Here is a 14,894-nt window from a genome sequence, read left to right as displayed (position 1 = left end):
CACACACACACACACACACACGCACACACAGACACACACACACACACACACACACACACACACACACACACATTCTGCGTTGTTCTCCATCTTTCTCCACTGTAACAGGGCTGACACAATTGATGTTCCGAATCCTCTGCTTCCACTTTGAGCAAAGAGAGAGAGAGAGAGTGTGTGTGTGTGTGTGTGTGTGTGTGTGTGTGTGTGTGCGTATGTGTGCATGTGCCTGTGTGCATGTATGTTAAAATCTCCTTTTTCTGAGGTGAGAATGAGAATATCCTTCTCTCTAGCCTCACTGATATGACTAACCTCAACTCAACATGGTTTTAAACTCAAGAGCGTAGTTATCCGTGTGCCAACCAACGCTGCAGGCAGATTCAGCTTCCTCTAGTCTTGGCACCACTTTAATGTGTAAAGGAAATATATCAGCTGTCATATGAGCGCTGGTGAGTTTTATGGCTCAATATCACATTCCTTGTCTGCCTCTAGAATCCTACGCAATTGATCTTGCATAATGAAAAGCTTTAAAAGGGAAGAAAAGACCCAAACGAGATTGCAAGTGCTTAAGTTTAATGTAACCACAGCGCATGAAGGACAAACCCCAGATTTACAACCTCTTGAACATCATGACGTTGACAAAGATTACTAAGATGTTTTGAGTATATCATAAATGCAGGAACTTAAGGTAAATGGCCGGTAGTGGTTCAGGGGATGCTCAAGGTTTCTGCTGTACTCATTTTGTAGATTTGTACTGTAAGCCATGTTAACACTGGTTACCTGCTCAGTGGTGAAGTTTGCACACTTTTGCTGTTGGCCCAACTTCTATCCTCTGTGTGTCCCAAAATAAACAGTGATTCATAAACGATATGCCTATAATACAATTAAAATTGCATGTGATCAAGCAGAATGTTTTAATTGCTTTGAAGTTGATAACAAGGCAGCGGAGAATGGAAAAGAGAGTGTTCTTTTCCATTCTGAGCAGATTATTTCCAATATTGAATAAGCGAGAGTAGCTGTTGATTGAAGGGTCAGGCAATGAATCAAAAGTAAGTACTAATGAAAAGCTATCATGTGGATAGGAATATTAAAAAATATTAAAAAAGTTATACTGAGACAATGTTTCTGTGGCAAATTGCACTAAATGCACAGAAAAGTGTCACTTCAATATGATGTTATCATATAGAAGACAGTTTAAATGTGGGTACTATTCTGGCATTATCTGTATTTATTTATTTTTATTGCACATACTATACTTTCTAGTCTTTGCGTTATATATGGTATGAATATAGTAGTTACAAATGCATATTTACAGTGTTTTCAACAAGTGTTAAAAGGAATCCGATACCTGTACTTTCGTACTCTGTGTGTCATTTCTGACTTTGTCTATCACTCTGCAGGGATGGCCAGGGCCGAACGGACATCCTGGCTTCAAAGGTGACAGGGTAAGGATCGTCCACCCTTTAACAACTTAACGACCGTTTTCAGGCACAGATTTACAGCTTAATGACCTGTGATTGTAAACAGTGAGGGGTCACTTTGACCCTCTCTGGGTTGACAGACTTTTTCCCCGCCCTCCTAGCCCCTGTTGTCATAGTGAATCAAGACACACTCAGAAGCTCTGTGGGAGCGCGGAGTTTTGGTTCTGAAGTTCATGAAAAAGTTCATATGCTTCTGCTCGCGGATGCTGACCCCCCCTTGTGTGACCTTTGTTGACCTCTGCTGACCTCTACGGTCTCCTCCTTGTCTGTTTATACTCTGAGGCTGAGCCCTACCTGCCCCTTAGCTTCCATCTGTCAAAACACATGCTACTCCTTCACATGAGTCATGAGAGTAGTGTGACTCCAGCAAGTCTAATGGTTTTGGATTAATGTACTTATTCAATTTACATTTCTGTTGTCAATGTTGGGACATTAACTAGCAGTTATATGGTGTCTATATTTTTAACTGTAAACTCAGTTTCATTTTATCCCAGTGCATGTTTTTGTCATTCTGTTCTTAACCCAATTTATACATATACAGACAGGTCAAAACATATTGCTTTTGTTGTATATAAGGCCAATAGAGAACTGTCTACTGATTTTAATTGTGGAATGTTGCATGCCATATGAGCACTCTGAGATTCAGATGAATATAGAGTGCGCTATAAATTAAATGAATTATTATTATTATTATTATTATATCCGCAGGGTGCTCTGGGACCAGAAGGGCGACAAGGGCGACCAGGTGAGCAAGGACCCCCGGGTCCTCCAGGCCTGCCTACTATCTACCTGTCGAGGAACACCAATGAGGACTGGGCCGCATTTCGGGTAAGTGTCCCTTGCCCCTTACGGTATGGTCCCTCACCCTTCAATTTGTAAGGTTTCAAGACAAGAGTTTCCGCCTTCTCCTACAGCTGTGGTATTATTGCACGACCAACCCAATCATCCGCAACTCAATCAATCATACACAAGTATCAGCAGGAGATATGCCGTACTTTACATTGATAAACAACCAGGTCGTAATAGGAGCTAAACCAGGCCGCTGGGGTTCAGTCTACTTGTCTGTGATCGATTGGGGTGGAACAGTTTCTTGGTCAGTAGTGCTCAAAGCCCACCTGACAGCCTTTCCCAGAGTATACTGTGTGCAGTAGTATGGATGTCCATACGTACTGAATACACACACACACACACACACACTCACACACACACACACACACACACACACACACACACACACACACACACACACACACACACACATACACACACACACACACACACATACATCGGATACACATACACACACACATGTATGTAATGTGAGAGAGCCTCTGATTGAATAAAGATGGAGGTTCACTTGCTGTCTGTCTGTCTCTTGTTAAGTAATGGGCTATTTGTTATCCAGTAGCTTTGAACTTCATTCATTCATTCATTCATTCATGGGCCCAGGGTTCTACTGTCTCGGTGTGATGGAGAACTCTCAGGTCATCAGATCCTGCTGTCTGGCTTCATGGGTTCAGAGGTTGGATTCATAGGCTTGTCTGGAAATAGCACTTCTCTGAGTCAACCGAAGTCCCATCAATCAAACAAACTATCCCCCCCCCCTCTCTCTCTCTTTCTCTCCCTATCTCCTTGCCTTGCTCTCTCTCTCTCTCTCTCTCTCTCTCTCTCTCTCTCTCTCTCTCTCTACCTACCTACCTTCTACCTTCGCTGGCACATTCTTCCCAAACCTTTCCATATTGTGTTCGCCGCTTTAAAACATCTAAGAAGCAAAATAGAGGCAATGAATTGTTAAATAATTGAAAGCAGCTTGCCACTGGGCTTTGTCTCTGAGTTTTCTGTGTGTGTGTGTGTGTGTGTGTGTGTGTGTGTGTGTGTGTGTGGTGTATGTGTGTGTGTGTGTGTGTGTGTGTGTGTGTGTGTGGAGTTTATGTGTGGGTGGTGTGTTCGTCATAAACTGTACATCCTGAACATATTTTATAGTTCCTGTCGTTCACTTTTAAGTGATGTTTCAGAGGGGAGACCACATTGTGGATGGGGAATTATTTAAAGTTCCAGAACATTCCATGACCTGGATAGACTTCGTACCAGAATGGCATGTCATCAATTGTAAAATATTAAGAAGAAGTAGTTTTACCAGAGTTCCTGGTTCCCTTTCTAGTTGAATCATCAAATGTATCATTACAACATGGTACAATGTTTCTTTGAGAATCTAATTCCATGACAATTATTTGAATTTTAATATATTTGAGTTTTTATTGAAATATTATTTTGAATGTTTTGACTGAAAGTCTGGCTTACAAATGTATACATAATGTGTGTCTCAGCCCTTGTGGTCACCATTGCATTTCGGAAACTCTGTTTCCCAGCAGGTTCTCCTATAGGATTATTATTATTATTATTAATATTATTGTTATTTTTATTAGTTCTGCTGAGATCTATGCTCTTATGTGCTCACAGACCCCTATTCGTTCAGACCCTTAGTGTGGCTTTGCTGCTTCATACTTCCTTATCAATGAGCCCAATGTCTGACACACACACACATAGAGAGAGAGCGAGAGAGAGAGAGAAAGAGAGAGAAAGAGAGAGAAAGAGGGAGTTGATGGTCTTTCAGTGCCTCTCCAGCATATAAATTACACCTACTGGCTAACTGAGATATTACACCCAAAGAGGTGGTAATAAAACTGGGCCCATCTGCATTTTCTTCTGGGAGAATCAGTTACGTCTATCCTACTACTGACACCAAAGCTAAAGGGAGTTCTTCAGCCAGGATTGAGATCTACAGAAGAATCAAGTCATCTACACCACCAGTCCCTGTAATCCTCTTGCACTAAGATGTCATGGCATGTCAAGGCATGAACATCATTTAAAGTATCTGATCACACGGGCACAGGCCATTGCCTCCCAGACATTAGCCATAAATCACGCTAGCATCAGGCACTCGTCTAGTGATTTTCTGTCTTCAGCTGGAAGACACCAACAGACAGGGATCCTCATGGGAGGACTGAAGTCATGTTCCCTCATAAGACTCTTTGATGAATGAATGTGCTTGATGAGATTGTGAAATGACACCATGCCTGTTCTTCTCCCTTCCTTCAGCGAAGCTCCTTCTTCCAGTTGCTGAATGCAGGCTGGCCTGTGAGTACCACTGTGCCTGCATGAGTGTGGCTCATTCTCAATATATTTGGTGTTTAGTGCGCTGTATGTGAGTTTTATAGGGTGAAGTTTATGTTTTATGTTTTGTTTTTGGGTGAGCATATGTATACGTGCATGCATGTGTGTGTGTGTGTGTGTTTAGGTGTGTGTGTGTGTGTGTGTGTGTAGGTGTGTGTAAATGTAGGTGTTTGTGCGAGTGTGTGTGTGTGTGTGTGTGTGTGTGTGTGTGTGTGTGTGTGTAGTTTAGTATGATCACTGATGGTGCTTTCCTCTCTGTGAACTTGCAGAGAGAGCAGGGCCCTGAAGGACCAGAGGGGGAGATGGGAAAGCTTGGGCCTTCTGTGAGTGTGATAAACTCAACAAAAATATGATTTCATTTAAAGAGGGACTCTCCCTTCTCTTGTTTACCTTCGTAACTATCCTTTTCAATTAATTTGTCTAATGCCTAATTGATCCCTCTATCATTTAATTCTGTATTATTTCACACTGTTGTCTTCTCTGTCCAGGGACCCTCGGGAGAACCTGGTGACCGAGGGCGGCCAGGAAGCAGAGGTGACATGGTAATGATATAAATATTATCATTTTATTAGAGAGCGAGAGAAAGAGAGAGAAAGAGAGAGAGAGGGGGCGAAGGGAAAGTGAGACCATCCATCATTCGTTTGTCTGCTTAACCCACGGACTACATGTAGCCTCAACCGTGACGTCATGTCATGTGCTGTTCACAAAATAATGCTTTTATCCCATATTTTTCTCATCAGCTTGATTTTGTGGCCGTGCACTTAGGGTTGAGTTACAGTATTTGGTTAAAGACTCCACAATCCAGAGTGTTACTCATGTGCCACATTAAGACAAACTGTTCAGCAGCAGATCGGCTGATCTCGCTCCCATATGGATTCAGAGAGAATGAATATCAGAACTTAATATTTTATATAACTTCTTTCAGTGTGCCTGTGTAATCAATAGTGAAAGGAGAAAACATTAAGTTGCATGAGTTCATCTCATCAACCTCACAAATGCACTGACATGTATTGAAATACTGTAAGGACTCTGGACTTTGGGCATGCTGATTTTTCAGTGTGCCTGTGTAATCAATAGTGAAAGGAGAAAACATTAAGCTGCCCGAGTTCATCTCATCAACCTCATAAATGCACTGAAATGTACTGAAATACTGCAAGGACTCTGGACTTTGGCACGCGCTGATTTCCCCTCCTCTTTGAGACCTCATTTGAACCAGCTAATAAAGTGTGTTGACACTGAGCTCTTAATGGGATGTGGTGGCACTTTAATAGAGTGCACAGACTTGAGCTTTTTATACACGCGACCCATCCACTAAGCTGCAGTCACAGTCTCCCAAATATGGAAATGTGTCACCTCATCCACCTTATCTAAGTGTATAAGCTTCCCCATGCACGTGTGTGTGTGTGTGTGTGTGTGTGTGTGTGTGTGTGTGTGTGTGTGTGTGTGTGTGTGTGTGTGTGTGTGTGTGTGTGTGTGTGTGTGTGCGTATCATCCAAGCCTAATGTATGAATCACTTTACTGTTCACTACAAAAAAACTAATATGGCCTACTTTGAGTGGTCGGTGGTATTTCACTTAGACTGTTTGTGTTTGAGTGAATATGCGCTGTATCTTAGCAAGGACTCTACTGCCATTTTAGAACTTACTAAGATAAGACCATCCATAAGGAGAAATGAGCCAGTGGCACAGGACCAATCAGACTCTTGTTTGAGTCAGCATCTGTATCTCCTGCCATGCATTACAGTGCATAAAAGCCTGCGTTGTTTGCTCTGGCTTCCATTCAACTTGCATCCATCATCTACAGACCTCGACAATATCTGTCTCTCTCCAGAATAACAGCCCAAAGATAGATGCACACAGATGTTCTTCTGCTACTCCTCTTCTGTCTCTCCCTGTGTCTGTCTATCTCTCCAAGGCCCTGTTCTGTTGTCTATGAGCAATGCCTCTTGCACTGAGATAGAGTAATCATGCGCAAGATATGGCCGCCAGAGATTTATTTTTTCCTTTTGATGTATTAGATGTGAATGGCGAGCCATTTTGTTTATGTAACACAGTAGATATTTTGAGATTGCCTGAGGAAGTACGCAGATGCTCAGTGTTTGTGTTTGTGTTGGTTGTCAGGGCGACAGAGGGCCAAAGGGCACACCTGGGAGAGCGGGCACCAACGGGAAAGATGGAGACAACGGACAGGACGGGCAGCAAGGGGTTCACGGGCCACCCGGGCCACAGGTGAGGGCAAAGGTCATCTTTAGCTGGGGCAGTACAGTTTGTGCTACTGTATCGATATAATTGCGTGGGCAAAATATCGCGATACTGAACAGAATCGATTTTTTCCCCCACCACTAGTGTTTATGCATTTGGACAATGCATTTGCACCCAAGCATTGCAGGCAGTAGACAGAGTAAAGGATTCCACGGACGCTCTGTAACAAAACACTCCTGATTGCTCTGCCTCGTGCCTTGAGCATTAGCTGTAGGACATGTCGGAGCAATGTGTTTTGGATTGTGAACTGCGGGGTAGAGCTGCAACAGGCAGCGGATCTGTCAAGCTGGTGTGTGTTGACATCCTGGCTCATGCTCTCATTCCCAGGGTCCTTTGGGCTACAGAGGAGAACCAGGATCACCGGGAGAGAAGGGAGACGAGGTAGGGTGACCCGTGAGAGATGTGCTTAGTGGTTGGCATGCCGGGGCGATTCCCTACATAACAATGTCATTGCCTCTGCAGTATTTGCAGTGGATTGCAGTTCCAATCATTGTTGCTGGGGGGCAGCAATTTTTTAGATGTCGCATTAAAAGCACTATCCCTGCTATTACTGTCACAACACGTGTCTAAATACACACATGTTTAACACCAAAGAGATATTCTTTCATAGCTGAAGCCACCAAACAGAAATGTAGGTACTAAATGTACTGTGTACATTCCAAGTGAGGATGCTCAGACAGTTCCTACTCTCCTACTGCGCTGGGTAATGTGCCTTGTGTAATGTCTTCTCCATCACAGGGCTTGATAGGGTTTCAGGGACCAGGCGGAGAGGATGGAGAGCCTGGGGAGAAAGTAAGCTTCCTTTCTTTTAATTGCATGCAATCTCTATACTGTCAGACTTGTACTAATACTGTATTCAATGTGCTGCTATCCTGTCATGAATTAGACTGCGTGGCCATCTAGTGGTTTGAGGGAGAATCGCTTGGATCTGGTGATGCTGATATCAGCTAGTCATGCATTAAATGTCTGCTTGATTACATGTGTTAGACACACACACACACACACACACACACGCACACACACACACACACATGTTAGACACATGCTGACAAAACTCATTTCAATTATGTCTTCATCATTTAGGGATTGAAGGGGGCCCACGGACAGGCTGGCCCTATAGGACCACCTGTAAGTAATGTAGTTAGTTAGTGAGTGTGTGTGAATGTGTGTGTGTGTGTGTGTGTGTGTGTGTAGGGGGGCTAAGTTTGTGTGTGTGTGTGTCAGTTAAAGAGAGTGAATCTGTGTGTGTGTGTGTGTATGTATGTGTGTATGTAGGGGGGCTAGGTTTGTGTGTGTGTGTGTCTGTTAGAGAAAGTGAATCTGTGTGTGTGTGTGTGTGTGTGTGTGTGTATGTATGTATGTGTGTATGTAGGGGGGCTTGTGTGTGTGTGTGTGTGTGTGTGTGTGTGTGTGTGTATGTATGTAGGGGGGCTTGGTTTGTGTGTGTGTGTGTCTGTCTGTCTGTCTGTGTGTCTGTGTGAGTGTGGTTGTGGTTGTTTATGCACGTGTCAGTGTGGGTAAGCAATTTGTGCATGAAAGCAAAATCTCAAAGTATATCAGCTGTGAACACATCTTTTTCTGCTTTCATCCTGACTGTGTCACTGCGATGACACTGCGTGAGGCATGTGGACATACTTCCGTGACATCAAGCTGACAAATCTTCTCTTTTTCTTTCCTGCCTCTGATTGTTCCCAGGGGCCACAGGGCATCAGAGGAGTGGAGGGACCTCAGGGGCCAATAGGAACAGATGTGAGTGGCGATGAACTGTAACACAAATGGCTTCTAGGGGTTTGCCAGAGAGCATGAAATGCAGTAAAGAGGAGACTCAAGGGCTATTAAATACAGAACTAATAAGTCAGTCCCAACCCTGTGAGCCAGATCAAGGGCATTGATGTACTGGCAGTGTTGCTAGCTGCTTGTCCTGATAGATTGGTCTTAACAATGCAAGCATTGTCATGATATGAAATTCACAAGTGCAGAAATAAAACCATCTAAGCATTACAAAACGCATTTATTAGTCAACCAATGCTGGTTTAATTAAGACATCAGGTGAAACACTCTTCAAACAATCTACTCCATCCATGACTAACTTGTTACCAGATGGTGCTGAGTTGAAACATCAGATTTTTCTCTTGTGTCTATAAAGCATCTAATGGAAGCAGGATGGCGATGGAGGAGCGAGGAAGAGCTCTCTGTCTCCCATTAGCGCACTTAAGTTCACCTAAGGTTCTGGTTCTGTGTCAAACATACTGGGCTTGGTCAGCGCAGCATTTAACAGCTGATGCTACAGCTGTTTGGAGGTGGATATGTGTACCCAATCGCTCAGATATTTCCTGCATTGTCTCATGGCCCTAATGGCTTTCAGCGCAGAATACATTTGCTCTGAGACACCTCAGCTCAAAGGAGCTGATCCAGAACGGCTGTATCTCATGCGTTCCTTCCTCTTTGTGTGTGTGTGTGTGTGTGTGTGTGTGTGTGTGTGTGTGTGTGTGTGTGTGTGTGTGTGTGTGTCTGTGTCTGTCTGTGTGTGTGTGTGTGTCTGTGTGTGTGTGTGTCTGTGTGTGTGTGTGTGGGGCGGGGGGCTTCTGCAGGGAGAAGATGGCTTAGAGGGGCCACCCGGTCCCCCAGGACTTCAAGTAAGTCGAAGAACACTTCTGTTCGTTTCTATAATACTGCAGAGAAACATTTCGATGTGCATCCACTGAATCAAATTTCTATTATTCTGGTAGCAAGCTTTATGGGTTCAGAAAACAAGTTCAGAACGGCAGCTGAACTCGCTGAGGCCTGAGTTTGTAAAGATGTTTCAAGATTGATCAAACGTTTTGATTATTGTTTCTACCTATATAAATGTTACTCAGAAGTAGTTACGTTTGGCATTTCAAGTGGATTGAAATGCACCACTTTGAGGTTTTGTCCAACTCTGATTTCTTGTCCTGTGTGTGTGTGTTCAGGGCGCTCCTGGCATGACTGGGGTGGTTGGAGCTCAGGGAGCCAATGGATCACAGGTGAGGAAAACCCCTGGTCTCCATGGTAACATCTTCCATCTGTTCAACTGTTCGTTTACCCATCCATCTATCCCTTCATTTATCTGCCACTCTATCATATATCAAACCATCCATTTACAGAATTCCTTGCCAAAATTCTTTTACCTCATCTATAGCCTTTTTTTTCACCCTTCCAAGCTGCACCTGTTCAGATCTTCATTAATTGTAGTTGTGCACCTGTACTCCTTTCTTATCTTATCTACTCAGCTTTGCTCTGGCAAAATGGCTCCAGAACTCAGTCTGAACTGTCAAACCTTCTTTGATTTAAAGATTGTATATGAACATATGTGAACAAGGTTATACTCCAGATGGTATGGCTGAAAAATATTCTCATCTCCACTGTGGTTTTGTAGGGAGATAAGGGACCTGCAGGAGCCCCTGGACCCACAGGACCTCAGGTACACTAACAACATAACGTAGCTATGTCAGTTATCGGGCAGTGTCAAACATCGACCATTCTGTTATACAATCAAAATGCTAAGTTTAATAATAGATGAACAATCGATATGCTCAGTTTAATAATGGATGAAAAACATGACAACGCGAACGTTTGCCGATAACACACGCCGTCCGATAATTGACACCGTTACGATAAACAACTAGCAAGTGCTTAGCAAAAAAACAAATTCGTGTCATGTTTAGTGATTGTATGTTTAGAGTGTTCATCATTTTCATGTCCCTTATTTCTGTGTGACGCTTGCAGGGTCCCCCAGGACTGGAGGGGCAAAGAGGGCCTCCAGGGGCCAGGGGCCTACAGGTGAGTTCCACTGTTCTGCTAATGCTTAAATGACTACTGTACTGTACTAGATTTCTGGAGGCATGGGAAGGTGGCAAGCACTTCTGATAGGAAGACAGATCACATATTTTCAAACCAGTTGCTCTACCTCGGTAATTGTAGTATAAACACCCGGTGGTTATGTAAATGGATTTTTATGACTGTCCTGTCCACCAACAGGGATTGCCTGGTATGGAAGGATCACCTGGCCCTAAAGGAGATCATGTAAGTCTCAAAGCTGTTTACATCTATGACCGTGTCTGTTTCTTGATATTAGCTCAGTTACGGTGTTCTTTCATGTCTGCGATGTTCATAACACATTTCTCTTGTTCTCGCTCTCTCTGTCTCTTTTCTCCCGCTCGCTGTAGGGTCCTTTGGGTCCCCCAGGTCCTCGTGGTGAAGCTGGCTTTGAGGGACCGGCGGTGAGTCCAGAGTACAGTACAGCCATCTGTAGTTACATATTGCTTTGTGGTTCCCCATGCCCCAGTGCTCTCTCTCTCTCAGCACAGAGCACTGACGTCAAGCTTTGATCATCAGCAAAGCTTTCATGCACACAGATCTGCCATGCAATCTAATACTCCTCTTATCTCTGATGCTGGATCTGTAAAGTGACTGAAGGTCACTGTGAAGTCTGACAGAGTAGGTCCCTTATCTTCACTTTGAGCTGAGTGTTTCCCACATAAATTTCCTCCATGTGGTTTTTGTTTAATGGCCACGCTGTCTTTGGCCAGCTGGAGCTCATCATATGTTCTGTGTTTTTCTTGATGGATGGGATCGTCCATCTGCCTCCTCATTAATTACTCATGAATCATCTATCAGTGGCCTCCACTGTAGATAAGGCGAAGGCAGCCATTATGATCATGACTCTACTCGTGCGGTAGACAGAGTGATTCTAGACACAGACACAGTCCGTTGGCGCCGCAGTTACGTGAGAGTCACTGTGGATGCTAGAATTATGGTAGACTTTTTGTTATCACATTGGAATTTGACCACATAGTCTCTTAAGAAGACACAAAGGTTTCGCAATACATGTGCTTGTGTTCACCCACATTCAGTGGTGGGAATATGATAGCTCCTTTTCCTCCAAGCTCCCTTTACTTGTTAGAGGGATGCTGTCTTTCATGAAGGCCAAGTGCACTCTTATATTATGGACCATCAGCGAGTGTGGAGCCTTCAGTATGAATCAGACATAAAATCAATAAAATCATGACATTTGACTTCTGTTTTATTTTAGGGGCCATTAGGAACACAAGGTCCAATGGGTTTCCCTGGTTTACTGGTAAGTTGACCCAACTACGCAATTAGTGCATACTACATATAAATTAAGGTTTTTACATGCGCTTGACCTTGTACACCATGATTTTGGCAACACTAAGGACTCGGGTTCAGTTGTTAGAGTGATCAAAGACACATGTGAGCAATGCTCTCATTTAAGAGCTTCAAAAGTTTAAAGCAAACCCACTTAAGCAGTTATCAAGACTTCTACCCCTTCAACATGCATGAACATATTTTCCCCTGGCACTAACAGTTATCGTAGCATTCATACAATTTGTACAATATGGCAATAATACATGTTTTCATGCCACCTGAATAGTCAAGAATCACTTGTTTATTTGTGTATCAGGGTAGAAGAGGACCTGATGGAGACAAGGGAGATGCTGGACCCAAAGGAGAAAAGGTAAGTTCAACATGAAGATTCGCATGGATGGATTGACAATATTTGGCAAAGCACCTGTACTGTAAGGAAAGAGGAGATTGTGTGTTTTACCATTTAACACAAATCACATGACCTCTTCCTCTTCCTCCCTCTCTTCTTCGTCATGTTCAGGGTGTCCAGGGGGCTCCAGGGGTTCTGGGCCCCCAGGGAGAGCAGGGCCAGAGTGGTTCTCCGGGGTTTCCGGGGCTGAAAGGTCAGCCCGGTCCAAAGGCAATTCAGGTACAGGGCCCGACTATGGGCATATCCTGGTCTCTCTCTATTAGGAGTGCACCAAGAATATGTTACACGATAGATTTGAATACCAACAGAAATTAGAAAAAGAAAAATAACTGGCTGATTCATTTTGGCTTTTTTTTTCACTCACAGGGTGAAGATGGAGAGTCTGGGCTTCAGGGGAAACTGGGCAGACAGGGATCAAAGGTCAGGCAGACAAGTTGTCTGTTTATTATGAAAGTTTGAAGGTTACACGTGCGTTTTAAGGTGACACCTGTATTTTGTGTGTTTTAATAAAGGGGGGCAGGGGACCAGATGGGATGAAAGGAAAGGCAGGACCCAGAGGACCAAGGGTAAAAACATCTCTTTTGAACTGATGATGCCTTCTGCAACATACTTTATCTACATGCTAAACACTCACAGCCATAAACAGTCATTATACAAGGGTAAAACATCTGCAACATACTTTATGCTAGTAAACAGATACATCCATTTACAGTCATTATACAAGATGTTTGTTGTGCTGGTTTCCTTCCACGTTGCTGATGTCTCTTATTGCCTCAAATCCGGTAACCTCATAAGAGTCACTGTGTCACTAACTAGTAAAGTGTCCTGAAATAACTCCATCCTCGTAGCTACTGTCAGATTGTCCACCACTACATAGCTAGCTAGCTAAGGAATAGACAAGTGATCACAGATGATCACAGACATTATTTAGTAGTTAGCATTAAGCCATTTAGTGTATCCCAAAAAAATCACATAATGGCATGAGTTGACATGTAACATAAATAAGATAGTAAGATTTAATAAATGTGAAAATGCACTTAGTAGTGTTAGGCCAGCCATGGCATCAGATTTCAGTTTGGGTGACTGTGACCTCTGTTTCTAGGGTCGCGCTGGTCAGCGAGGTCATACTGGCATGCCTGGTTCTCCGGTAAGTAGATCCAAATTGATCCTCCTTTCTTTCTTTCTTTCTCCCCCCCCCTTCTCTACCTCTCTCTCTCTCCTGCTCTTGCTCTCCCACTTCCATTTCAGAAATCTTGTCAGATAATGTTGTCATCTTACTTTGAGCTGGTGAAACCCACTCGCCCAGTAAAACAGAAGGCAGCTCCAATGGAGCGCACATCCAGCAGTGTCACACACAAAACCCTCTTTGGAGGAAGACAAATTAGCTGTACAAGCTACTGTTCATTTAAAAACACCAAGCAGACACAGACACAGACACGCCGCAGTGTGTAATTATTAGCTAGATTGGCAGTGCCGGCTTAGCCGTAATGTATTCACACACTGTCCTCAGAGCGTGCATAACAAGCAGTCTGCTGTGTCACTGTAGAAATCTCTTCAGGAACAGAGTACTGTTGTGTGGGACAAGATAGGTGGGCAGGGGCCGCCGGTAGCGGAGCGGAACATCCTGCTTTATTCTGATAAACTTAGAGGCACCGGAAGAGGTAGAGTAAGAGCAGTGCGGCGCAATGCATTTGTCCCCTGTCATCTCATTAAGCATGGAAGACAGTGGCAACACTGAAGGGGAGCTCATGTTTAATGGATCAGTTCAGTATGGGGAAGCTGATTTGTAATTTTGTAAGACCTGCCAGGTGTGTGTGATTGTGTGTGTGTGTGTATATATGTGGGTGTTTGTGTGTGTGTGTGTGTGTGTGTGTGTGTGTGTGTGTGTGTGTGTGTGTGTGTGTGTGGTGTGTGTGTGTGTGTGTGTGTGTGTGTGTGTGTGTGTGTGTTTGTGTGTGTAGTGTAGAGAAGAGAAGAGAGTTGAGAAGATAATGAGTTTCCAGAACTACTTAAAAAAAAAAGCTATTGATCAGTTTCGAAGTGGAGAGGGTGCAACAACAGACAAGAACAAAGAAAAGGCTGAAAATCATCAAGGAACTAAACAGAGTGTAGAACAGTAGAAAGAGAACGATGGAAGCTAGTTATTATGTTTTTCTTCAGAACATTGTATGCTGACCGCATGAAGCGTACTCTGTTAATTTAAATTAGCAAATTTGTAACTCCTTCCTTTTAAACTTAAAGTTAGAGATGAGTTAAGGATGGGGTTTGGATGAATTGCTATTTACATAGCATGGCTACTGTACTGCTAATGGTAAAACTTTAAAATGTCTTAAAATCTCATCTTAGTGGTACTTGAATTAGACTCATTAGCTATTGTAATGTGTCCTCTGTAGGTGTTCATTCTGCATTTTGAACAAATATTTTGGCTCTTTCTAACAGCCCTTA

The 14,894-nt window shown here is 43.4% G+C and overlaps 3 protein-coding genes across 3 annotated transcripts in view; all 3 read left to right on the top strand.

Moving 5' to 3' along the window:
- LOC122133359 (collagen alpha-1(XI) chain-like) overlaps positions 1-5,198 on the top strand; it is a 28,413-nt gene extending 23,215 nt beyond the window's left edge. The window contains exons 7-11 of the mRNA XM_042709433.1: positions 1,398-1,442; positions 2,187-2,306; positions 4,578-4,616; positions 4,922-4,962; positions 5,141-5,198. Of these exons, the coding sequence (XP_042565367.1) occupies positions 1,398-1,442; positions 2,187-2,306; positions 4,578-4,616; positions 4,922-4,962; positions 5,141-5,198 (303 nt within the window). The remainder of the gene's footprint in view (positions 1-1,397; positions 1,443-2,186; positions 2,307-4,577; positions 4,617-4,921; positions 4,963-5,140) is intronic.
- Positions 5,199-6,726: 1,528 nt separating this feature from the next.
- LOC116222892 (collagen alpha-1(XI) chain-like) lies at positions 6,727-8,683 on the top strand. Its single transcript, XM_042709432.1, has 4 exons — positions 6,727-6,880; positions 7,241-7,294; positions 7,652-7,705; positions 8,609-8,683. Exons 1-4 carry the CDS (start codon positions 6,740-6,742, stop codon positions 8,681-8,683), a joined length of 324 nt encoding a protein of 107 aa, XP_042565366.1. The 5' UTR covers positions 6,727-6,739.
- Positions 8,684-10,872: 2,189 nt separating this feature from the next.
- Positions 10,873-13,064, top strand: LOC116222964 (pulmonary surfactant-associated protein D-like). The gene is made up of 5 exons (XM_031578350.2): positions 10,873-10,957; positions 11,101-11,154; positions 11,967-12,011; positions 12,357-12,410; positions 12,561-13,064. The coding sequence occupies exons 1-5, from the start codon at positions 10,880-10,882 to the stop codon at positions 12,762-12,764; spliced, it is 435 nt and encodes a 144-aa protein (XP_031434210.1). The 5' UTR covers positions 10,873-10,879; the 3' UTR covers positions 12,765-13,064.
- Positions 13,065-14,894: the final 1,830 nt, after the last annotated feature.

This window comes from Clupea harengus, chromosome 12 (genome assembly GCF_900700415.2).
Source record: "Clupea harengus chromosome 12, Ch_v2.0.2, whole genome shotgun sequence".
NCBI lineage: Eukaryota > Metazoa > Chordata > Actinopteri > Clupeiformes > Clupeidae > Clupea > Clupea harengus.
Note: the sequence above shows the minus strand (reverse complement) of the source record. Positions and strands in the feature narration are given on the sequence as shown.

Bases quoted from the DNA above. Each gene is read 5' to 3' on its own strand.
- LOC116222892 (XM_042709432.1), top strand. From the start codon at position 6,740: ATGCTCAGTGTTTGTGTTTGTGTTGGTTGTCAGGGCGACAGAGGGCCA. The intron at 6,881-7,240 runs GTGAGGGCAAAG...TCTCATTCCCAG, and splicing joins ACGGGCCACCCGGGCCACAG to GGTCCTTTGGGCTACAGAGG. The intron at 7,295-7,651 runs GTAGGGTGACCC...TCTCCATCACAG, and splicing joins CGGGAGAGAAGGGAGACGAG to GGCTTGATAGGGTTTCAGGG.
- LOC116222964 (XM_031578350.2), top strand. From the start codon at position 10,880: ATGGATTTTTATGACTGTCCTGTCCACCAACAGGGATTGCCTGGTATG. The intron at 11,155-11,966 runs GTGAGTCCAGAG...GTTTTATTTTAG, and splicing joins CTGGCTTTGAGGGACCGGCG to GGGCCATTAGGAACACAAGG. The intron at 12,012-12,356 runs GTAAGTTGACCC...TTTGTGTATCAG, and splicing joins TGGGTTTCCCTGGTTTACTG to GGTAGAAGAGGACCTGATGG.